This window comes from Pollachius pollachius (genome assembly GCF_949987615.1).
Source record: "Pollachius pollachius genome assembly, chromosome: 16".
NCBI classification, from domain to species: Eukaryota; Metazoa; Chordata; class Actinopteri; order Gadiformes; family Gadidae; genus Pollachius; species Pollachius pollachius.
In genome coordinates this window covers 13,275,651-13,301,969 of record NC_136949.1, presented here as the reverse complement: position 1 = coordinate 13,301,969, position 26,319 = coordinate 13,275,651, and the positions used below count along the sequence as shown (strand labels likewise).

At 45.9% G+C, this 26,319-nt stretch overlaps 1 protein-coding gene across 5 annotated transcripts in view; it reads right to left on the bottom strand.

Moving 5' to 3' along the window:
- Positions 1-3,013, bottom strand: part of sash1a (SAM and SH3 domain containing 1a) — a 170,307-nt gene extending 167,294 nt beyond the window's left edge. For 4 of the 5 annotated variants that reach the window (XM_079754079.1, XM_079754080.1, XM_079754081.1 and 1 more), the window contains exon 1: positions 2,368-3,013. In XM_079754079.1, coding sequence (XP_079610205.1) covers positions 2,368-2,871 — 504 coding nt within the window. In that variant the 5' untranslated portion in view covers positions 2,872-3,013. The remainder of the gene's footprint in view (positions 1-2,367) is intronic. The other variant, XM_079754078.1, reaches the window with a different exon arrangement.
- Between the last annotated feature and the right edge of the window lie 23,306 nt (positions 3,014-26,319).

Below are 26,319 nucleotides of genomic sequence, written 5' to 3'. Positions count from 1 at the left end.
TGCATATTTTATCTTTTTCTTTGTGTCGATTTTTATTGATGGCCGCCAAGTTAAGCCTTGAGAATTTCAAACAGCAGTTATGAAGTTGGTCCCTATCTCCACCACCATGGCGTCTTATCTCATCTCGATGAGCATTTTGTAGCAGATAGCATTGTTTGTTTACTTTAGAAGGAGAAATTGTTTTGCTGCCTGACTGCTGGACAAGGAGACTCCGGCCCTAGAGGAACCATATATATAAACTACACCCACCGGAGCAATCCAAACCAAGCAGGAGATAATGGCTGCTCTCATGAGGGAGGGAGGGAGGGAGGGGGCAGAGCAGAGCACTTGACTAACACCCAAGGCAGGATTTTTGAAAGCGACTGCTAATGTTCTCTGACATAAACACCAATATAATCAAAGAAATCTGACTTTAGATTACTGAAGTAAAGTATGATGGCACACGTGCTTAACGTCTGGGTGAACGGGGCATTTCTCTTTCCTTTTCTCAATGCACAGCATATTTTTTCAACCAATCAAGTTGCTCGATCATGGATCTGCACGAGCATAATTTGCTGTCAGCAGCCACTCAGCCAGACTCAAAGAGCTAGTAAACAGTAAAAAGTGTGTCAAGGTTTCAAATCATCACCGTGTGCAGACTGATCACTGTACAAATAATATCCCATCCTGAAAGCTTTGTCTACTCAGTTTATCTTAATATATATATATATATATAATATATAATCTCTTAATATATATATCACAACAGAACAGGAAACAAGGCATAACTCTGCATAACTCTGTCCCTTCAGTGTCTGGGTTTCGGTCCAGGCTCTGAACCTTCTGCCCCCAGAAGTTCTGCTATAAAATAGTAGGACTGCTGGATGTGAGATCACCCCCGACAAACCCCACTAAGTGGACCAGACGGGGAACAGGGGGGTGGGTGTCACCGCCGCCAGATAGCGCATCTTCGGTTAGCCGTCTATCGCACCGTCAAAATCCCTCCCTTATCTATTGTTATCTGCAAATATTGCAGTGCCCAGCTAGCCCAAAGCTAGTGGTGCTGTATGCATCCAGCGCCATCCCTCCTTTTTTCTGTTTGGTTTGGGGGGGGGGGGGGGCCGACATCCCATCTCAAGGGCAGCGACGGCCGAGCTCAGCCCGCCGACCAATCAGAGGTCTGCTGGTCAGTGCTCGTTCTCCAGAGCTCTCACACTCCACTCACTCCTCCTGCTGAGGGATGCACTGGGCTGGGGCCAAATCAAAACTACAGGGTGGGAAGGATGTGCACGTGCACACACACGCACATACACTCATGCCTGAAGGCTTCTTTCCGACAAATAAATCTAGCCTTCAAAAGGACGATGTCATCCGAAACGTTATTTTGGTCACGATCTTGATCATCTATTCTACAGAAACCACAAATTATTTTTAAATGAACCAACAGAAGTGGGGAGATTATGAGATGGGCCTCTAAAAAGGAAATGTGGAAGTTCGTAAGTGGCCGCCAACTGAAGTTTCGACTTGCATGACAGGGCTTGATTGGTTCCGAGATGGACTGATAGCAGTTACACCAGCGTGTGAACACACACACACACACACACACACACTCAAACGGGGGGGTGGGGGGGGCGAACACATCAGTCATTCAGTGTGGTGGGGCCTTTTTCCAAATTGGCCAGGGCATCCGCAGACACTTTGACAAGGAGATGGGCTGCCTGCTATCTGGCCTGCTCCGACAAGAGGCCACTCTCAGCTTGGCTCCGTCCAGGTCAGCACCGGGCCAACCCATCTGGGCCCTGCTACTTCACAGGACCAATCACAACCAATCGCCTGGGGGCCATTCATCAGCGAGGACACCCTAAAAGATGCAATGCTCATGGGCCTGCGTGGTCCACCCACACGGCGAATGCTTCATGCTGGTGTGTGTGTGTGTGTGTGTGTGTGTGTGTGTGTGTGTGTGTGTGTGTGTGTGTGTGTGTGTGTGTGTGTGTGTGTGTGTGTGGCCCCTGAGAGGGTAGGTCAGACTATCGATATTATGCATATTCATTTTAGGAATACAAGACTGGTTTTCGGGTGTCTCCCCTCCTCCACCTCCTCCCTCTCCTGCTCGTTGATCAGCAGTACCTGCAGTCCAATCATTCTCCATACAGTGAGCCATCGCTCCTCTTCAGCATGCTATGTGCTTTATAGGGCCTGTGAAACCTTCAGGCCTCACGTGTGCACGGTTCAGCTTCCCACTCAGGCAAACTGCAATGTTAACACGGTGGAGTCTCATGTCATGGACGGCGGAGTCGGTTGTTATCATGGACAAACAGCTACCACAACATCCTATGTATGAGCACGTGGCCACGAACAACCTGTCCGTAAAGAGCAGAATGGGCGTACCTTATTTGAGTAGGGTGGCCTGGCGAGGTTGACGCCATCTCGTATAAGTTTATCCCGGATCATAATTTTCAACTTCAGCTTTGGGAACATCACCAGTTCCCTCCTGTTGCCAAGCGTCAGGTTCCTCTGCGCGCCCACGTAGCCGCCGTTGCGCCCGACGCGGTCACTGTTGGGCTCGGTCCAGGACTTCGAGCTCCGTAGTTTAGAGTCATATTGGTCCACGAGGTGGCTGGTGTACGCCTCGGAGGCGGGAGCCATGGGCTCCAACGTGAAGTACAGTCCACTGGCAGTCTCTTTATCCTCATCCTTCAGTCGTTTGACCGCGTCGTGAATCCTCTGCCGGTGGTGCGGGATGTACACGCCGATGGCGTCGAGGTCGGGGTCTCCGATCTGTTTGCAAACTTCCAGGTCGTCGTAGCCATTGTCGACAAAAGACTCCACGTACTGGGCAAGCTGGAGGGTCTTCAACCACTCGTAGACGATGACGGGTCCGCTGTGGGTCATGTTGGATGTTCTCGGGTACACGCAGAGGTTTTTAGGGATCAGATCACTTTCCCAATTCGGTCCTTAAAACGCATTATAAAAGGCGTTTTGTTTGTTCACCGATCGTGAGCACTCCCAAATATTTGGGTGAATGTCCCGACTGGGCAATGGATTAATTCGGATTACCCATTATGAAACACCGCTAGTCACCGTTGTCCAATGAAACGTGTGTGAACAATCAGTTCCACGGTCCGTGTGGAGCGTGACACCTGTCAGGATCACCGAGGATTCGGATCCAGTGTCACACAAGGCAGCTTTAGAATCCAGATGTCACTCGGACATCAGGGTAACGTGTCCACGTTGTCTTTCAACGCCATGCCAGTTAAAGCAACAAGCAATAACAAGTCAAAATGTTAAAGATTTCCATGCATATGACCATCCTACCTGGTTTTTGCCTTTCCAGTTAAACTAGCCTACATTTTTCCTTTTACGCACGGAAAACGTCGAGTCGTGTGCACAGTTTACATCCATGCCGTTGTGTATCCAAATCTGCAATCGTAACCTGCTACGCGCTCAATGGAAGACAAAAAAGATGATCGTGAATCAAAAAAGATCGCAGGTTCACGTCCAGCCGGCTCTTTGCCTTCAGACTGGTTCTCCACGCCGGCACATCAGACCCCCACAGCCCTGGCCAACCACACGTTCAGGGCTTCCAGTGCACAGCAGCAGCTCCTCCACCATCCACGCCCCCAAATTCAAGTGCACTGTTTCAAAAATAGTGATGGAATTCCTCTTCTTTCTTTTTTTTACAACTTGTCACTGAGCCCCGGGGCGCACGGCCACCGCCATACACCACTTTGTCCAAAGTGGGTTTCAAAAAGACGAAAGCGGAAGGTGACGAGAGAACGGTCCGCCAAATCCGTCTCACTTCCACAGGGCCACCAGTATTGGTGATTTGTTCCACATTCCCCTCTCGTATGGTGTGATTTCTCTCTCTCTCTCTCTCTCTCTCTCTCTCGATAAACACTAGCGACGCTCAGTCATTCAGCATTTCCACGAGTTCATTTCTTATCGCACACCAGCGCTCCCTATGTTGCAACAGGGGTACTGCAGCATCGTTGGCACAAACGCTAAATTAACCAGAATGATGGCAATGTGTATAATTAACTTTTTCTGAAGGCTTTGACAAGGCGATTATGTGAATGTTTTTTGTACAAATAAACATTCACAAAACGATCAAGACGAAATAGCATAATCACACAATAACAAATAAATAGCCTTTTATGATACCCATTTCATTCGTTGTTAAATATCAGATATTGTGGAACAAAACAACCCCAGTCGTCCTTCCCCGATGTCTTTACCACTGCTGATGAAATGTTCACAGTGCTTGTTAAACAGTCAGGTTTTACATTGAATAATCCCCTGAGAGCAAAGGGGGTAGTGCATGACAGGGTGAGGAGACTATTTAAAACGAAGAATATGCTTAGATGGGGCTCTGTCCTGCAGGCACCAGTGATTCCAGATGCATGGAGGTCAAACCGCTATTTCCGGGCACCGAAATCACATCGAATGTGTTCATAGTCTGGCATCACAGGATGCCATCATTAGTAAATAATGATATTTGGAATATAGCCCAACGAATCAAACGTGTACGTGGACGCATGCCGAACCCGTACACACACACACACACACACACACACGCGCTCACGCACACACGCACACAAACACAAGCGTGCATGCACACACACACACACACACACACAAACACACAAACACAAACAACAGAGGAAGTAGCACTGCTTGAGTTGCAAGACCTGTCTGCTCTGTCCAAACAGATGCCAGGGAGCTGTGCTGCTGATGCATGCTTTATCAGATCCAAGCTGACAGCTTGTTAGGGTCAGTTTGATACAATCACCATCCCAGCTCCGGCGGGGGAGTGATTGGGCTTGGCCCTTTATTACATGCAGCTAGTGGAGAGCTCCACCATCAGGTGTGTCAGAAACCGCTCCTAAACTGTGTGTTGAGTGCACAATACAAAGGTTTAGATTAGATTTGGATATTTATAATTTTGGCCACTTTGAATTTATCATTTATTAATTGTGTTGGCGCGTATCATTTCCACACATTGTTTGGACCTTCCAGACATTGAAGAATCAAAGGATAAATTATATATAGAATCCATATATCATCCATTTTTAGTAACACTACACAACACACAGACAACAATGCATTCTGTCTGGAACCTCGTTGCCTATGTGTTGCATCACTACAGCTCTATTTGACCTTCCCCTGTGCCTTCCATAGGAGTGCCAACGCAGTGACACCTGTGTGCAGGAGGGATTTACATGCAGCCTGGCTGGGCTACAACCCTCTTTATCGTCCTGGGGAAGTGGCATGTCATTAGACCTGCTGGAGGTGCCGGGGATTATGGGGGAAAAAGAATGACAGATGGAACAAGGAGACAGGGAGCTCAACGCCAGATGAACTTTGTAGTGTGTATACGGTGTGCATGTACTGTAAAAAAAATATCCATCCATAAAGCCAAGTAGAGTCTATATTTCCATCCCATTATTGTAATGGATGGGAGAACCCATTTTAGACTCAGTGGAATTTACATTTCTGAAAAGGATGGAAATGATCGTCTGAAACCCACCCTTCATGCATAATGGCCATTTAAATATGATAACCTGATCTATGCCACCGATCTCATGGATACAAGATAAAGTAATGGTAAATAAAATGTTCTAACTGCCTTTTAACTTGACGAGACTCTTCAGATTGAATGACTTGTAAGCAAGGCTATATTTTTTTGCAGTTAACGGTTAAGGAGAGCAATTGGTTTCTGTATTTTGGTAAGTAATCTTAGCTGTTTTTCAATTCAAAGTGTATATATAGCCACCAGCAGCGACAGACAGGGACCTAGGAAGCTTGAAAGGGAGACAGAGAGAGAGAAGTCTCAGTCCGTCACAGCCAGAGGGGTGAGCAGCTTCCTCCAGCCCAACAGACAATCTCTTTTTCTGGCTGCGCACAAAGGCCTTCTTGCCATGGTAATAGCCTCCTTCTTCTTCTTCTGTCTCTCCTTTCTTTCTCCACCAAAAGAAGGAATTTGTTCTGCGCCTTTTTTTCCTTCTTCACTCGCTTTCTTTTTGCGCGGCGCAAAATTTACGAGGCCTTTTGTCGACGTTCTTGAAGGTTAAAACCCTCAAGACCTCAATTTTGAAACCCTTTGAAGCAGAGAATGGCTTCTGTGTCATCGCACCCCCCCCCCCCCCCCCCCCCCCCCCCCCCCCACACACACACACACAAACACAGCCTCCCCTCCCAGTGTATGCAGAGGCCCTAGCGAGGTCGTGGATTGGCACTCTCTGGGTCGAGAAGCTGGCTGCTGCGCTATCTGTCACCCAGGGATGGGCTGTGGAGACGCACGCTCCCCCCGTTTGCGGTGCGGTTGAAACGGATACCGAGGAATAAAACCCAAGTCAGATGGTCAGAGTGGAAAAACGGCACCGCGGGTTGTAGGGTCGAGTGAGAATGCGAGCATATGTATATAATGTATTTTTCCTTTTACCACCACCTATTACTCTACAAAGTGTCTATTAATCACATGTGGAAGCGATTCAGTGGGAGTTCTTGATCTTTATTACAACTGGCTTCAGCTGAGCGTTTCGAAAAGGGGTGGGAGTTGTAATGCAGAGACTGCAAGACAGCACCCACCCTATTCCAGGTTACAAGATTACACCCCCCCCCACCCCACCCCACCCAGACAAGAATCAGTCATAACAAGATCGCTCTCCCAGTCTCCCTTCACTATAGTTCATCCATCTTCCACTCTCTTTCTCTCTCTCTGTCCCTCACTCTCCCTCTCTCTCTCTCTTATTGTCCCAAACGATACTACTGGAGCTATTGGTGCTACTGGGTACACCCAGACCATAACAACCTCCAGGAACTGGGGACGCCCAGACCAAAGCAAACGCTCAACTGCTGATGACCTCGTGATTACTGCATATACCATGTGGCTCAATCTTGAACTGCTCTCATACGACTAGCACCCCTCCCCCAACTCACTGACACACAGACTCATACACACAGACAGACAGAAACACAGACACACACACCCACACACACACACAAAAAAAACAGCCACAAATCCACACTGACACAAGGACACACACACACACACACACACACACACACACACACACACACACACACAAACAAACTCTTCCTGACTAAATATGTGGCTCTAGTCATGAGAGAGTAGTATGCAAGGATGTATCCCAAGGTTAGTCGATCGATTGAAACATGAAAAGCAAAAGCAGATGGAGGTGTAAAGGTTTTTTTTAATAAAAAGTCAGTTTGATTCATGTGGTGTAATGGTGTAGAGATTGAAGCGCTGTGATGTAGAGCAGTAAATCATGTGCTAAATCTACATCTTTTACTCTCGAGCGACACAACAATGCAGAGGGAATGACGGGCTTGTTTTTGTAGACTAACAATAGAAAAAAAGAGAAGGAAATAGAAGCAAAGAGGAGTGCTCTGTGATTTGATGCTCTGGGGCGCTCTGTATATATATCTTTCCCACGGACCCATAGTCTTCTGACACAGGAGGGGGGGAGAGAGAGAGAGCATGAGAGAGATGGCAAGCGAGAGAGAGAGAGATATAGATTCAGAGCAGGAGAGAGAATGAGAGATGGCGATAGATAGAGAAAGCGAGAGCAGGCAAGAGAGAGAGAAGGCATGAGAGAGAGAGCAGGCTAGAGAGCAAGAGAGCTTGATCTTTCTTTATGCTCTGATAATTACACACGGCTGGCTGGGCTTCCATCTCCCAGGAGAGCGGAGGTAATGCACACCCACACCCACACACACACACACACTTAATTCCTACACACCCCCACGCTGTCGTCCTGGGGTGGTGCCACGTCTAAACATACGAGCCACAGGCCCCTGTCAATCACAGGGAGTGACATGATCCATGCGTGCGTCAAACTTGGGTGGTGGTCAAATCAGTCCACGTGTCCGCGCCAGCGTTTCATATCAACAACCCCCAAAGGCTGACAGACGCCGCCAATCAAAACCCAGTGTCTTTCCCATGGCCCTGGTCCAATCAGTGACACAGGGTTGGGATCGAGGGGTCCCCAATCAGGAAGGGGGGGGGGGGGGGGGGGGGGGGGGGTGGTAATTACCCTCGGTGGAATAATCACACCAACGACACTTGATGGAGCAAGGGGCTCGCATTCTTCTCTGTGCCAATCACACCCGGTTCCTCCTCCTCTGCCATGGGGATCGGGGACATGTCATTTCCCGCCACCTATCGAGGTTGTTTCATCAGGACTTGATTACAGGGAAGAGAACAGCAGAGAAGAAAAGACCACCCGTGGAGACTCTTCCGGTGGCATGTAATGCTCAGTGTCTTTGCCGTCATGTTTCAGCCGTCAGTGGGGTCTTATTGCAGTAGATCAGTATGCATTGAATGATGAGTGCAGGCCGGGATGGTATGCCCATGGGAAAGAGCCACGGTTTGCTGGCAGCAGGAAACAGCATCGCAAATTCACAGCAGCAAGTTTCGACGAGCGCCAACGTTATTTGTTTTTCTTGTGGGGTTTTCTACAGTTTTCCTGACAGTTTAATGAGCTGAAATCATTCACCAGGCAAAGTTTTAATAAGAGTTTGCCTTCGAAACACGCTCCCAGCCACCCAGGCAAGGAATTACAGACAACTAATTAATTTACCCTAATTTACTCCGAGCACTGTGCCGCTTGCATGTTTATTTTACTTCCTGTTGAATAAACAAACGATCCAAACCTATGGGGAGGAAACAAATAAATCACAATGAATAGAGTGGAAACATAACCCTCTATCGCTGCCATCGAACCGTGACCGTCACCCCAAAAAAACACAGCTTTGCCGAACAGTGTTGTTATCACTGAAACCCAGGTAGCTCTCAGACGCCAGCCGGAGCGATGGCTGTGATTGGGGGTGGGGGTGAGTCTCAGGGGTCTGTTATTGCCCGAGCAGACCCTTTAATAACACTAATCCCACCAGTGACCCGCTCTGCAGCCGGAGGACGTAGAGTCGCAGCACTCCGGCGGCCGCATAGGGCAGGGGGGGCCTCTGAAATCACCAGTCCAGCATTGGAGAAAAGCCTTTTTTCTCCTTCTTAAGCTGTGAGAACAGGGCGGTGGCAGTGGTTGGTATGGACGGCCACGCGCCAAACAACACCAAAAGCCATCAGCATGCGGCACACTGCATAAACAGATTATGTATGTATGTAAATGAGACACACACACAGCTGGTCGGAAGGGGAATATAAAGTGAGTGGAAGTCAAAATTATTTTTGTCTTTTTTTTTAAATTGTTTGTATGCTCGAGCGATTGCCTGCATTGGGCTCTGCGGAACACGGCCCCGCGCGTAAAGTTGAACGCATGAAACAAATTGGCTGGTCCACTTATCCTGCAGCCTCACTTGAGTTGCAGCCCCACACGCGCGCGCCCGCACAAATCATCAATTCTAATCTCCTGTCAATGCGGGGAAAGGGAAAAAAACACACAGCGCAAAAACGGCAACCTGTTCAGATGACTCCTGGCACACCTGTTAGTGGAGGAGCGAGATAACAAGAGCCCCTTATTGAGTTTGTATGTGTGTCACTCAAGCGCCCGATGAATTATGAATGTCTGTTTGCTGCCTTCCGCTCTGCTCTCCTCTCAGGTGCTCTCCTGTCTTCTCCTCTGCCCTCTGCTCTCTGCTCCTCTCTTCCATCCTCTCCCCCCTATCCACTCCTCCCCTCTTCTTCTCTCCCCTTCTCTCGGTTCCCCACTCGGCTCTCCTCCCCTCCCTTAGTCCCTTCCCCCCCGTCTCAATCTCCTCTCCTCTCCCCCCTATCCACTCCTCCCCTCTTCTTCTCCTCCCCTCCTCTTGGATCCCCTCTCGGCTCTCCTCCCCTCCCTTAGTCCCTTGCCCCCCCCGTCTCAATCTCCTCTCCTCCCGCCCCCCCTCCATCCACCTCAGCCCTCCCCCTCCACCTCCCAGTCCAGAGTTCCCCCTGGCTGCCTTTAATTACAGATGAAGCTGGGATAATCCTCAGAGGTCCAGGTCAGACGGTGGTGGGACCTGGGGAGGTTGACGGGGGGCGTCTGGGTAAAGGCAATCTGGGGTGGTCACATCAGCCTGTGATCTACGACCGGCCTGAAAGGACAACGGCACCCGGAGGTATATGGGGCTTAACTGCAAGACCGGGCAGTTAGCCGAGAGATGAGGCCGCATGGAGCACTTAGGGCTATCGGTAATATAGACATTGTGTGTCATTGTTCAGGACGGATGAATTGGAGGAGATTTGCAATCCAACCACGAGGGCCCTATTGGCTCCATGTTTTATTAAGTTATGGTAATATCATGAAAGGGGTGTGCGTGTGTGTGTGTGCTTGCTTCACAGTAAGGTCTGAGCTTGAGACTGAAGAGTTTTCTCTTATTGACGTTTACTCATGTTTTACTGTACAAAGATTGCTGTGAAATTAATTTCACACATATCTTGTGCTCATCCATTGAATTGGTTCCATATTTGTTTTTGATTGTATGTGTACATGAAGGTTTGACACTTTGACACTCTTCCAGAACAAGGAGAACCAGAAGGAACCCTGACTCCTGGAGAAGACGGCATGCTTCAATAATGTGACAGGCATGGTCGAGATGATGCCTCCTTGCTTATGTCTTGGATTCCAATTGGTGATGAACGAACTGCAATGTGAACTCCCGGTATATTTTGTCACAGCCACTCAGCAAGGCAGCGGTGCAGAACGCCCAATTCATAAAGATTAGCTCTATTTTTATAGGCCTAATTTTCCTTTTTTAATTAAAACACGCATTGACTGGAGTGAAAATAATCATTACACAGATATACGCCTTCTCTACCCATGTGAAATATTGCTCATTAAGGAAGGAGAAAAATTACATTCTCTGACAAAATGGTTGATGATAGCACAGCATGAAATATTTGATACATTATAAAATATAATAATTTTTGGAAACATTATGAAGAAATAGTAGCAACACGTGAATATCCGATTGACAGGAAAACTCAAACAATATGGACAGAAAAACAAAACAAAGAAGTGAACTGAATGACAAAGCATTATTTCAGACACATTTTATTTTCCCTGCTCAAGCAGAACCTCAAACTTTCGCCTCTCGGGGGCTACAGACAAAAGGGTAATTAGACAAATCAAGCCATGTACTATCACAGCAATATATTCAGTCCCAGATAGACACTCATTGGTATGAGCCCTTTGTTAGCAAATCAAATTAATGAAAAGAGCCCTGAGCCTTTTAACCAATCCATGAGGACCGTAGGGCCAGCACATTGGCATTAAAAGGTGCCAAATTCTTTCAAACAGGCTACACCAGCACTCACATACATGTTGATGGGTTACATCGGAGCTGATTAAAGATTAAATTATCCTCCCTTTATGATCCACAGTGCAGATGTATCATCTTCTATCATCATCTTGTACGATACCTCCTTATATGTCGATATTTTAGTCAGATCATTATTGAACAGGTGGCAATATTATTCCCCAGTGTCACAGTGGGAAACACGTGAAATGAGTTTAGTTTTTCATCAAGGATCGTTATGTGGGACAGGGATTAGGCTGGCTGAAGCTATTTCCTGAACTGAACAATGGAAATCCAAGCGCATAACTCTTCCGACTACAAACCGTTCAAAAAACACACAAAAGAATTCCAGGGATAAATGATGATTCTATATCATCACTTCTACCTCCACATTAAAATGCTAACTAATTGCACGTTCAATTCTAGGTAAGCCAACAATCGCTTTGCAAGTTTCTTTGTTAACATCAATGACCTTCTACATCCCTTTCATTCTCTCATCCTGCCTTATGTACCCATGTCAATGTCCACCGAGGAGTCTGCAGACAGGCTATTTGGACAAGTGAGTGAACGAATCTCTGCACACATTTGAGTCGCCAAATGCGGCATAATTGTGGCAAAGGCTGCTAGGATTGTTTTCACACACAATTCACATTTTAATTACCAAAGGCGCCATCGATGAGCTCAGCGTAATATACACACGGACTGGATTTGTTTTTGTTTTTTCTCTGCGTAGGTCCAAGCTACGATCAACCCCATAAAAGCTGGGAAATAAAGTTTACGCAAAAGCAATCGGATCAAGCTGGGGATTATTGCCTCATTCCTTCCCCAGCAGGTCATCTGTGCGAACTGGATAGTTTTGAAATGAGGTGAGATCATTCAACAATGTATTATTGAGGAACATAAAAAGGCCGGTTGCAATGCGCTCCTAAGCAGACATTGTTTCATGCGAAATCCATGAGCGAGAAGATAGAAAGAAATCGTGTATGTAGACTGTACAAGAAGATGGCAATTCGGGGGGAGGTTGAAGTTAAGTTCATGGAATTCGACTGAACCTGTAGAAAAACATCAAGGTATAAAAGTAAAATAAAGTTAGTGAGCCAAGAGCGCGCGCTCACACACACAAACACACATACACACTGCCAAAGTTCCTGCTGCTTACTCCGTATAGAAGACCATAAGTAGGCCATAGGCTTGCTTTGGTGTCCACCCTGATCCATGCTGTTTGATCTCAGCAAGGCCCTGCCATTGATGTATGGTGCACACAACAAACATCCTGTCGGTGAAGCGAGAAGCTGTGCTGAAGCTATAGTTCATTCATCTTTGACGTTCAACGGGGTCGTGAAAAAGTCAGCCGTTAAGATTCAACTCTAAACTGTTGTTCCCATGCATAATTAACACAAGTTGCGTATTTCATGCAACGCATAGGAAGCAGTGAGTCTCAACGGTGCCAATCGTTGCTTCTTGTCCGCCTTTCCTCTTCCTCGTCTAAACCATCCAATTACAGATTCACTTGTGCATGGTTATTGCGCGTGACTGTACCTCGATAACTCCCTATGTGCGGCAGCTATGACGGCCACGCTGTAGAAATCCCCGGGTACGGGGGAGGGGGTGGTGGTGGTGGTGGCTGCTGGTGGTGGTGGTGGTGGAGGCTGCTGGTGGTGGTGGTGGTGGTGGTGGCTGCTGGTGGTGGTGGTGGTGGTGGTGGTGGTGGTGGCTGCTGGTGGTGGTGGTGGTGGTGGTGGCTGCTGGTGGTGGTGGTGGTGGTGGTGGCTGCTGGTGGTGGTGGTGGTGGTGGAGGCTGCTGGTGGTGGCTGCTGCGAGAGAGATTGATGGCGGAATAATCCGGAACCGCCACAGAGCTGGAGCAGCGAGGGGTCAAACGTCGGCGCTCATTTACTCCGCGGGGGGGCCACAACATCCTCAGGACCAATTACACAGTCCCCCTCAGAGTCATCCTCAGAGTCACGTTACACAGGCCTGGGCAGAGCGGCGTGCGCACACACACTGAACACACTGCTTCAGTGGCACTCGGGTGAACGGCGTAGAATGTATTTGTCATTTTAATAATGTTTCCATCTAAATGCATTGGTAAACGCTTTTCTGTGGAGCCGAAGCATGCATTTATATACAGATCGAGATATATGAATATAAATCTTTATATCTTTATAGAGAGAGAGAGAGAGAGAGAGAGAGAGAGAGAGAGAGAGAGAGAGAGAGAGAGTAGTTTGTGTTGCGGATGCTGTGAATATATTCACATTGGTCACAGAGATATTTCAATTGCTGCACAACGTGCTATGGTGGCTTTCAAGGATGTTAGTAGTTCATAACATCGTGTGTATAAATATAAGCTAAGTCTTCAAAGCTTTAAGTGAGGCCCAGGGATTCTCTTTACCAGAACGGACATCAAATGTGTTAGATTGAGCTTCCCCCTTTCAATCCAACCACCTTGTGTTGCCCCAGACATTCTTTTCGATTCTGCAACAAGGTCACATGCTCGGACCAACTTCAAATGGCATTTGTGCAGAAAGCTCAATTTCACATTCAGGCGTTTGAGAGAATGCTTCCTGACGATTTTACACCACACTGCCTTGGTGCTTTTATTGTGTTGTTTTTTTCTGGTTGTTTTTTACTGTTGTGTTGAACAGGTAAAGGGGCACTCCACATCACAAAAGTCGGTTGGAGGAATAACCCATCCACCTGGACTGTAATTAACAAAGCAAAGCAGCTGCACCTGTGCGGAAGAGTTCTACTTCATTCCTGGGCCATTTACACTCCGACTATGTTGGAAAGAAAGAATGGCTTTGTTTACCTTATGTTTTTGAATCTTGAAAGCTTGAATCCGTCATTCAGTTAAACCTCAGAATGTGAACCACAGTATGTAAGAGTGAATAAACATGGCAAGCATTTCAATAACAATGAATACAATTAAACTATTTTCGTAAAGGTTTTACTGTAGCACTGTGGCGATGGGGAGAAGTCAAACCCCAATGTGCAATTGTGCACCATTAAAAGTATTTGAATTGAGTTTTACATTTGACATTTTCCTCTTTGCAAACTCTAGGAATGAATGAATAAAATATCTTTGCATGTGGTCATGTTTCGACAGATAGACAGAAAGACATTTGCCATAAAAGTATATTCAGTAGAGAGGAACCACATTTGACTGTAAACAGCCGTCGCCGTGTATAGGAGGATAAAATATGCAGGCTCACACTGAAGCAAATCCCCATTCTCTTGAGGCGAGATTAGAGAGGAGAAACTCAAAGTCCTACACATTTCTAAAAATGAGCTGTACAAACCTACTGCAAATTACACATGCTGACATTCTGCATAGTAAAACTAGTCATAATGACCATGAAGAAGATAGGTAAGGACCTAGAGTCTTAAAAATCTGGATCTGTTTTAATCACGCTCCAGATGTGCGCTCCAAAATATAAATATTCTGCTGATCAAGGGAGAGCTTTAACGTTTGTGTTGAAATTTGGGCATTTTGATCTGATATTAAACCGTATGGCAGACATAGATAACATCTGTTTCCCGCTGTGTGGTGTTTCTAGAAGGTCTTGTAGCTGGAGATCTGTGGACATGTGGGTCAGCACCCACTGTGATAACGTCTCAGAAAGAATATCCCTATTCCAAAGCTTTCCCGACCCATCATACAGCAACATGGATTTAGAAAGAAATTCAACCACTGTGTCTATCTCCTTCAGCCCGAGCCTGGCCTCCAGACGAGAGTGTAATTGTAGTCTGCCATGCATTCCTTCTCCCCTCCAATCCTCCCAACTTATCTTAAAAGTGTAAAAATAGGGCTTCCATAATCTCCACTCTGGTTCTAAGAGAGGGTCACTGTTACAAAAACTGAAATCCCAAAAGTGGAAAATGAGCGGTTCTACCGGCCTGCTGCTGATCCGTCGCCCTCCCCTCCAATCTCAGACTCTATATGCGACGCACTCGCCTCCTAATATTCTGCTCACACTCCAAAGCCAGTAAAAGGTCAAGGTTTAATAGACTAACACACGCTGCATAACAATATCTGCCCACAAGAAACAAAATAGAAATATATAAATAAACAAATGAATAAGAAATTTGGCGTGCGATTTCTTTTCTTTGCTGCCTCAAACTGACCTTGGCCAAATGAATGTAATTTACATGCAAATGATGGCACGGGCATCTGTTGTGCCCATCATCTGGGCTGCTCATTGGAGATGAATTATGTGGGATGGTAAATGGGGATCCCTCCTCCAGACTGTACACAGGAAGGGAGAACATTTGGATGCAAATGATGAGAGGTTTAGTTCATCATTCTCCCAAGCAGACCAATTATTCCGTGTGACATTTGAGGAGTGCCATTGTTTCTTTGTTTCCTTTTTTTTTCTCAATGCTGTGAAATATCATACAAGTACAATCAAATACTTTTATTGTGTACCTTTAACAAAACTTTAAATTGCACTTTGAATGAAAAATAATATCAAATATGTACAATTTTATCAAATAAAGCTGGCATCACATAAAAAGCTAATTTAATTTTTTAATGAGAAAGGGCTACTTTTAATGAAACCTTGCCAGAATTATATGTCATCATTGTTGAATAAGGGGAATTCAACAATTTATTTATTTCTTCACACATTGAACTGTGTGAAGGTGATTGAACTCAACCATACTATATCCCAAAGGGGTAATTACCATAACGAAAGAAAGTGCTAACCCTAACCTTAAACAAATGTTGTGAGATAACCAAATGAGCTTCAACTGCCAAAATAATGTTTCTGTTGTAACGTGATCTTTCTGTGTAGCCTCAGCTGCCCAACAGTAACACGAGGCAGGGACCCTGTGTGAGATATTAATTCAAAAATATACAAAAAGAGTGCATTAATTAACCACTAACCAACAATAGTCAATGTAGTTGAGCATGAACTAACTTACAGCACAAAGGCATATGCATACACACACACACCCACACACAAGGGCACACACAAACACACACACACACACACACGTGTGGGTACACTTGAATAAAGAGTATAATAATTGAATGTAGTGTGAATAAGAACACAATTTAACTTGTATATATATACGATAAAAAGCAATCGTTTAAAATGAGTCAAATATATTGCTTCATTTACTTATTGAAACAACATTATAGAAAGTGATTGCCTTGAGTCCACTTCAATCCTCAATGATCTTTTTTATTATGCCCTCACCTGATTTGAGGCTACACTCAAAGATTCCGTTAAGGTTACAAAGGACCCGTTAATCTTTGACATGTACATCCTTAATAGTAAACCTCATGTTACAGGTGTGAGTACAGCTCCTGTTGCCTTTGAAAACATTATTTGGAGGTGATGAACAATCCTCCTTTCTGTCCTTTAGCCTGAGCGGAGCTGCAGTCGCCCAAGGCATAACTGTTCAAAGGACAGATGGAGGAGAATGTTTAATGTTTATTGACGCCCCTGGTTAACACACATACCTGCACAGACACACACACAGAGACACACACACACCAGCGCGCCGGCACATCTTTGAATAGAGTGGTGAAGCCAGAGTTGGAGAAGGGGGTTACGAGCTCAATAGATCTGAACACACATCGAAGGGGATGCCTTTGGTTGCTCGATTCAGTTTGTTTTGTTGCACACTTTGAAGACTGTCATTGCTTCTGCCGCTTTAATTCAAACGCTTCTCAAATGGTAGCGCAAGTGGGCGTCTGCCAAGTAAGTTAAAGGTCTAGCTTTATTATTTACACACTATTATTAATTTTTGAGTCGTCCTTCTTTTATTTTCTATTTACTTAAAGGTAGTATGTGTAAGAGTCAGACATTCCTTCACATTACTGGCCTTTTTGGTCGGTAAGTGAACTGCAGCCTGCTTGAACTCTCATAGCACAGGAGTGCAAGCTCCTTGGGTTGAGACAATAAGAACCATCAACTAATCTTAAATATAAACATAAAGACATTTTTGCCATATTTCTTTGGCCAATAAGGCATATTGCCCTATTCCTGGCAAAACTGATTCAAATAGAATCGGTTAAGGTAAATTAATTCAAACATAGATGATTAAAAATGATTTATGCATGGAAAAGTCCCTTTCAGAAACTCAAATAAATCAATAAAGTTAAGACAGCAGTGCTAACCAGAGAACCACTGTGCAAACACCCACACACATCATGTGTGTGTTTGTGTGTGTGTGTGTTACAATAATAATAATAATAATAATTTTATTTAAAGGCGCCTTTCTCGGCACTCAAGGACACCGTACAGAGGTACACAAAAGTAATTTGAAGGGAACACAATTAAAAAAGAAAAAAGAAAAATTGTAATAACACAGACATAGTAATTGGCATCAGGTGGAATAGGCAGTTTTGAACAGATGGGTTTTGAGATGTGATTTGAAAAGTGGAAATTAATTGATGTTTCTGAGTTCGGGTGGTAAAGCATTCCAGAGACGGGGAGCAGAGCGGCTGAATGCTCTGTGCCCCATGGTGGTGAGACGGGCAGAGGGTACAGACAGGTGTACGGAGGACGAGGATCTGAGGGAGCGGGAGGGAGTGGGTACGTGGACGACGTGGGACAGATATGGGGAGCGGGGTTGTGGATGGCCTTGAATGTAAACAGGAGGACTTTGAATTTGAGACGGAACTGAACCGGGAGCCAGTGGAGCTGCTGGAGGACAGGGGTGATGTGGTGGATGGAGGGGGTTCGAGTTATAATGCGGGCAGCTGAATTCTGGACCAGTTGGAGCTTATGGAGGGATTTGTGAGGGAGGCCCAGAAGGAGAGAGTTGCAGTAATCTATACGGGAGGTGACGAGGCTGTGGACAAGGATGGCGGCAGTGTGGGGGGTCGGGGAAGGGCGGAGGCGATTGATGTTTCGTAGGTGGAAGTAGGCAGACCGGGTGATGCTATTGATGTGGGATTGAAAGGATAGTGTACTGTCCAGGATGACACCCAGACTCTTAATCTTGGAGGAGGGTGCAACAGTGAAATTATCTATGGTGATTGAAAAGCTGTTCGTTTTTGATAGGGTCGATTTTGCGCCAATGAGTAGAACCTCGGTTTTACTGCTATTTAATTTGAGGAAGTTGAGAGTGAACCAGCTTTTTATTTCAGTGATGCAATTATAGAGGGAGGAGGGCGGAAGAATGGACGAGGGTTTAGTGGTGAGGTAGAGCTGGGTGTCGTCAGCATAACAGTGGAATTGAATCTTAAATTTGCGGAAGATATTGCCGAGGGGAAGGAGGTAGATGATGAAGAGGAGGGGTCCCAGGACAGAGCCCTGGGGCACACCTGAAGTGACGGAGGAGGGGATGGATAGGTGAGAATGGAGTTGGGAGGCAACTGTTATTTCAAGGATTTTAGAGATGAATGGAAGATTGGAAATTGGACGGAAGTTGTTGAAGTTGGAGGGGTCGGCACCAGGTTTTTTCAGTATTGGTGTAATAGCCGCGGTTTTGAAGTTTGTAGGGAAAGTTCCAGTTGGTGAGAGAGGAGTGGATGATAGCAGAAATTAGGGGGGCCAGAGAAGGGAGGCAGGCTTTAACTAGTTGTGTGGGGAGGGGGTCCAGTTGACAAGTGGATGGTTTGGATTTTTGGATGAGTTCTGTGATTTCTGAGAGTGGGGAGCTGGAAGGAGGTGAGTGAGAGTGACGATGGGTGAAAGTCTGTCGAGATGCTGAGGTGAGGGATCAATCCAAGGTGCTGGTAGATATTCTTGATATGAAGTGTGTGTGCGTGCATGTGCAAGTGTGGTTGAAACGCAATAGGCCAGCTCTCCAGTAAAAACCTCTGAACCTCTGCAACATCCTTGACCGTCGCATGTCAAAGGACCTTATTATTGAATACTATTATTAGTCCATTTGTTTTAATGACCTAATAAACTCAAAAAGTAAACACCTTGATTTTTAACCAGTGAGAGTGTTTCACCATTATTAGTATACAAATGTCAATGTTGACAAGACAATACCTGACAAACACGGGGGAGGAGAGAACGATAAAGTCAGCGAGGTGGTTCAGAAGAGACCTAGATTTAGATATATCCTTTGTGTGTTTGTGTGTGTGTGTATGTGTGTGTGTGTGTGTGTGTGTGTTTCTGTGTGTGTGTGTGTGTGTGTTTCTGTGTGTGTGTGTGTGTGTGTGTGCATGTGTGGGTGTGTGTGTGTGTGTGTGTGTGTGTGTGTGTGTGTGTGTGTGTGTGTGTGTGTGTGTGTGTGTGGACATGACAAAGAGACATGAGGATCTGCTCCAAGACTCCCACTGCTTTTCCCGTCTTCAGTTCTTGCCAAATAATTCCCTTCATCAAGAACGGCGGCAATCTGACAACCGCTTGTCACTTTTGGTGACAGAAAAAACCCTCCAGGGCAACACTCAACATTTCTTTTTGAACATTGAAGTGATAACAGTTTTTTTTTATACATCTTCACTATTCGAAGCAAAGCATTGGAAATAATGAGTCAATGTATGCTGCATTCAAAAAGTCTGTATTAATAAAGAACTTTTGTCCATTAGCATTGACATATTTTATTTGGTAGAAGACAACAGAGTCAATTCATCCATTTGGTCCCTTGTATAAAGCAGTTAATGTTATGCATTAGTTTATCTATGTTGTACTATGTTTCAGCAACACAGGCCTAGTGAGTGTATGCGTAAGGCCCATACCAATCTGTCCAGTTGACCAATAAACTCAGCATTACCCTTCACCAATTTTACACAGACAATTCTTTACGCACAATCTTGACTCCGTTGTGCTCCAGTGTGTGTTTGACTGTTCTGACATCCCCGCCTCCAGCCACATGCTCTAAACTAATTTAAAGCGAAAGAAAGCGAATCGCCTTGTTCCCCCAGATTTCAGCTCGCCTGGAGATTAAAGATTTGAGATCTGTTATCTAAAATCAGATTTGTGGGACTATGCATTAGGTTGACACAGTTTGCGATGGTGCATCTTCTGGTTTGAGTTATTTCATTTTGATTTTATCGATTTATTCATGCCGAGAAGACGATTGGATCTGAGCAGGAAATCAAACAAATCAAGCAAAATCAAATTTTCACTGGTGGATCCGACTGTGTACGGGGCGTGGATAACACAAGGTGATTCAAGGAATGTTAGGGCGAGATACACACCCTTTGTCTTTTAACCGGGCGGAGACGGGTGACGCTGACTAATGGTTTTGTGTCAGTTTGTCGCATCCTGCATCATCTCCCCAATTTTCATCTTGAAAGAGCTGTAGAGCACGATAGCAGTTAAGCTAGCAGTTGTGCTACTCCCCCCCCCCCGTTCTCAAACATCACGGTAATCACTTCTCTCTGGGGAATAGTTCATGACATGACAAACATGGTTGACGTGATCCTTGAAGACACCAGAAACCTGTTTGTCCACGCCATCGCTCCTGGCGTTTGACATGGGCTACATATCTCTCGCTGCAATCGGACATTCTCAGTGTGCGCATGTCACGGCCTGTGCAAATAAAAGAAAAGTTGGGCAAAACAAAAATACATTTATACTAATGTAAATCTGCCCTGTTGTTTTGCAGCTACATGTCCACCGTCAACCACTCGTTTAGCAACAATGATATTAAGAGCACACTGTCGTCCATTCTGTTTTATCTTCACCGGCTCTCTGCCTGTGATTAACCACCGCCCGATTGACAGAGACGGCCGCACGTTGGCATTTGTTTGCCCGCGACTTATTATCGCAGCGAAACCATGTTTGCACAAGAGATAATGCGAACATGCCGTTGAGAATGATCAAACACCAGGGTCGGTCAGAACCACCATGCCATACACGCCACCTTCGTGGAGGTTAGGCGAGATACCAGACGTGAATCCGCCATGTCATCTATGAATGGTGCTAAAAATGTACTATTCTGTGATCCCAGCGTGGCATATTGTTTAATTATTAATCCCCCAGTACCCAGAGAGAGAGAAGGGAACCAGCGGCTGGGGCGCCTTGTGACTGCATGCTGGGACTGTGTTTTGCCATCTCTTTGTCTTTCAATAGAGGACTCTTTCCTCTCCCATGGCACTACAACAACAACAACCATGTGATTAGATTGCAAAGTCAAATTGAATCCCTTGCTGAACGATCCCTTCCTCACTCCATTTGTCATATCAATGTTTACGATGCATAGATAAACTCAAGGCATAATATGTATAATTTCATTTGCTTTTTACTCAAGCAGTTTCATTTTGTTATCGTTGAAGAGAAAACGTTCATGCCCAATGCTCCTCTAAGTGTAATTTATCAACACACAGGTTGCAAAAGACAGGATGTGCAGCGCATACTCAAGGGAATATATAAAGAATAGATCACAAAGTACAGACCCGTAAGAGACAGTCAGGCTTTATCCTTGAACCATGGAGGAGATAAAGATCAGTGTGTACCGTATGAGCAAAACAATGCACAAGACTTTAGCACAAGATGACTGTTATGCATATTGGCCTGCTCATGACGCACATATCGCAAGCATTCATTATGGTTGTCCTGACTACTATTTGCTTGACCTGTAATGAATGATTGTATATATATGTATATATGAATAAATATGTAAGAGAGCCAGAGGTAGAGAGTGTGAGAGAGAGAGAGAAATCATTATTTGCTGGAAAACAACTATAACATAAATCACCTGAGACCAGAGACCTTTGAAGCACCTGAGAAATCCATGGACATGGCAAGCCAAGGGACAAAGCACTCATGGGCCAATCACATGCAAGCACACACAGCATGCCATACAGCACAGCACAGTCACATGGTTTCTTTATCCTGCCAGGGCTCTGTGAAGCGATGCAGAAATTGGTACAATATATTGTATTGTGTAGCAACCCAAAACAACAACAACTTTGCTCTGAAGATGAACTTCCTTTGGAATGACATTCCTAGACAAGTCCGTCCAAACAAACATAATTTGTAGCTGGGGATAGGGTGGGGACAGCCCAGGAAACGGTCCTGTTTCAGCTTTCTTTTTAGCTCCACTCTGTATTGTGAATTTAATATAAACTGTAGACCTACAGAAACATACAAATAATACACAAAATAATAAAAATTGAGTTTAAAACATCAATGTATGTTCGAGGCCATTGATATCATTTAAAAAGAAAGCCTTCAAAGTGCATTCTGGTTCACCATCGGCAGCCTTTCCCTTTGCCTTCCCCACCAAAACCAACACAAAAACCAAGCAGCCTCCCCAGCATATCGCATTTTCTTCAGCTTGGTGTGGAGCACACTGCCTGCACTGTGAGCCGCTCAACCATGCTGATCTCCCATTCAATGGAGCCCTCCCACCGGGCAGGGCTGTCTGGTCTCACCCCCCACCCGTCCCCCTCTCCTCCCTGCCCCCCCGCACGTGCATTGTGTCTGGATGAACTAGCCAGATGAACTGCCTGTGGGACGGAGCACTTGAGGGGCGGGGGGGGGGGGGGGCGCGTCGCCTCGGGGCCTGGTCCTCTGACATGCGAGGGTCAAGCATCTTGCAGAGGTTCAGAGGGTTCTCTTATGCCAACGGTTCTCTCTGGAGAGCTGGCCTCTTGCGTTTCAACAGCACTTCCGTGCGCGCGCGCACGCACACACACATACTTACACACAACCACACACACACACAAACACACACGCGATGTGTGTGGGTGTTGGCACAGTGGTTCTCTGGTTAGCACTGCTGTCTAACAGCAAGAAAGGTCCTCGGTTTGAATCCAACTGGGGCTCTATGTTGCACTGTTGAAAGAGGACAGAGTTGGGAGCCGTCTGGGGAGGAGGTGCAGGAGTGTACAGCCCATATTCGCCTCGTCTACGCTAGAACATCAGTAGGACACGGCATGGAAGGGATGCATCTGAAGGTCAGTGAGCCTTTACTGGCCTATCCTTAATGGGGAGTTCATGGGAAGGACAGGGAGGAATTAGGGGATGTTTTGTGAAAAAGATGATTTGCAATACACAGCAAGGGGGAAGTATTGTAAGGGTGACATCGATATAGACCAGATGACCAGTATGGAGGAGCAAGATGGCACTGGAGTCGATAAGAGAGGAGGTCGAATTGTGTTTTCAGATGCAGGACGTGGAAGTCCAAATAGCGTCTCCAACATGCTTGCTACACCTGATTACTCCGCCTTCACCGCACAGATCTACAGCTAATGCATTCCACAAAGGAACCAAGTGGAATACAAAGGGAGTGGAAATAGAAATACCCTTCAGGTTGAACCGCCAGTAAAACTCTCCTTGATAACATTGTAAGAAGTAAATCTCACGGAAATCTCGACGGCCATTTTCTTTTTTTAATTTGACGATTTGAATTTGCAGAATAGTGTAGTCACCCGAACCCCTGAAACCTCTGGATTACATCCATTGTTCTACTCTGAATGTAGCCTCAAGCTGACTACATGTTAATATCCTGCCGTGTCAAAATTAATGGAAAAGATAATTTGTGACAATGGGTGAGGACACACGCATAAGGCAGACAAAAGAGAACGCGCACACACACACCCGCACGCACGCGTGCACACACACCCACACATACGCGTTCGCGCACACACACACACAAACACACTAACACACACACACACACACGTACGTGTTCGCACACACACAGACACAAACACACTAACACACGCACACAAACACACTAACACACACACACACACACACACAGTATCCTTTCAGTGACCCCAAAGAGGGCAAAGAAGTGAAGTGAGCTTATTCCAGCTGAACTGAAAGTAGGTTAGATTAGATAGATAACAGAGCCTGTGGAGCTGAACTGGATCAGATCAGAGACTCAGTGTCAAGGGAATTTCAGCAATGCTCAAAGTGAAAGTAAAAAATGTAAATAAGGAAAAGCTAATTATACCACAACTATACAGCAAACGTGAAATAATACTCAAAATGTGAAAGCAAAAAGTAATGTGCACAATCCTTCTGCTCAGCATAGTATTCATCATGGCCTCATTATTAACGATAGAGCAGCAATACCACCACCCTACTTTGAATACTTACACGTATCTCGTGTTTATTTCTCCTTCGCCTCCTTAACTGAGAGGGTATTAACTGCCAACTATCTTCAGTCCCAAGAGGGTTCTCCTACACAGTTGCTGGCAAACTCTTCACACCTGCACTGTACGCCTCCAAACAAAGCCTTGGGGCCCATCAGCCGTCATTAGCCTGACAACAGAAGCATCCCATGCCTTTAGGCAGGGGGCGTAAACTAGTGGATGGCCAGATAATTAAAAACAGCTCTTAAACTGAGAGCGTCGGCTGTTGTTAATTTAAAAAGGTGAGCCCGTTTACAGCACTACAGCCCGGGGAATTGTCACAATGTGTATCCTGTGTGAGTTTCTGACAGGGCAAAGTCCTGTGAGACGACCTCACTGACTTGACTCCCTGGGTTGCTGTCTTTTGTTGTTGTTGTTGCAGGCCAGGCTGAGTGGGTCCTTAGTTAAATGTAAAAACACCTGAAGCTGGCGGGGGCTGGTTAAGAGCAGCCTCCTTCTGCCAGCTCTCTCTCTCTCTCTCTCTCTCTCTCTCTCTCTCTCTCTCTCCTGGATCATCTCGGTGGCTCTCTACCGACCCGCGGGCCGCACTGCTCTTTGGATAGACTCACCGCACCGTTACGCACCCCTAGACTATTTTGGGTTTGATGTGAAGTCAATTAATTCAAATGTGCAATGATTAATGAACGCATTAGTGAATCTCACACAGTGCCATTTTGAATACCCATTCCTTCTTTTCATCCAACCACGAGTTCGGGGTTATTTAACACAGTGCTTCCAGCGTGCAACAAATTATTCTCAGCCTGGCGGGCATTCAAGGGTTGAACTGATGGATTTGATTCATCCAAAGTGTAACGAAAAAAAGAACGATGATGTATTGGCAGTAATTGACTTCACCAACATGTCAAAAGAAAAAGTCTTACAGACACCCCCCACCTTCCCCCTAACAAAAAGAAGGAGAATGTCACGAGGGCCGTCAAAGGCAGCAGGGGGCATCCCTGCCTCTGCATCTGTTGCGGTCTGAGGCCCTGCTGTTCCTACGGGGGGGGGCAGCGGCGGCAGACTATAGATCCCCCTGGCTGCACCCCTCCACACACCACGCCTCTCCACGTCCTCTTCTTGAGCTACAGGGAGCCTCGTGTGGTCCCCACGGTGACAAGAGGACTAAAGACCCCGCCCTCACACCTCCTCGCTACGCCTTATGGCTCTCCGTTTGGTCAAAAATATTTGTGGCATTTACAGTTTTTGCGACTGTAAATGCTGTTAAATGCTATCTTCGGCAAATGCCTAAGATAGCATTTAACAGCATTTAAGTCGGATTTACAGTAGCGGTGCGTGTTTAAGTTTTTAAAGTTATTAAATATAAATATACATATACAAACATTTAAATATATTTGTTTGTATATATGTATATGTGGATGAAAGGTTGAGTTTGACATGAATAGAACCAAATGGGGCACCGTTCAGCGTTGCCTCAGAGTCCCAGCGGTGGTGTCAGTAAACCCAGGAGACCAGCCGCTGAGAGGACCCAGTGGAGGACAGTGACAGCGCCGTGGGATCCTGGGCCGTCTCCTCCCACCAGTGGTCAATGTGGCTTTAACGCCTCGCTGAGCAAAGCCAACTCACACTGTGTGCTGGGCGCTCTGCCATCTGGGCTGACCCCGCTAATTGATGAGCTGCCGCCCCATCGCCTCCGCTTGCTTTGCACCATCTTGAGTTTTTGGGTCGCAGCACAACTTTAAAAAAAATAAAAATCACAAACATTTTACAAAGTGCTTGACATGACATACAAACAAGGGAACTTAAGTTGAGAAAAAAAGAAAGTTGAATTGATACAGTAATAATGACAAGTGAGGTTTGAACGGCTAGTTCAAACCTCAAGTAAAGGAAAAAATGAAGAATGAGTGATTCAAGGGGGAGCATTTCTGAAAATGAGCTTTTTTAGGATAATCTGAAAGAAGAAACAGATCCCGCCTGATCCCCTGTAGTCTTAGAGATGATCCAGGCCTGTGGGCCACCCTTACTCCTTCTGGTGCTATGGTGGGATGTAATCCCATATTGAACTGTATATCACCTTCACCACTGGAGGAGGAAGTGGGAAGTAAGTGAGAGGGGTGAAGGGA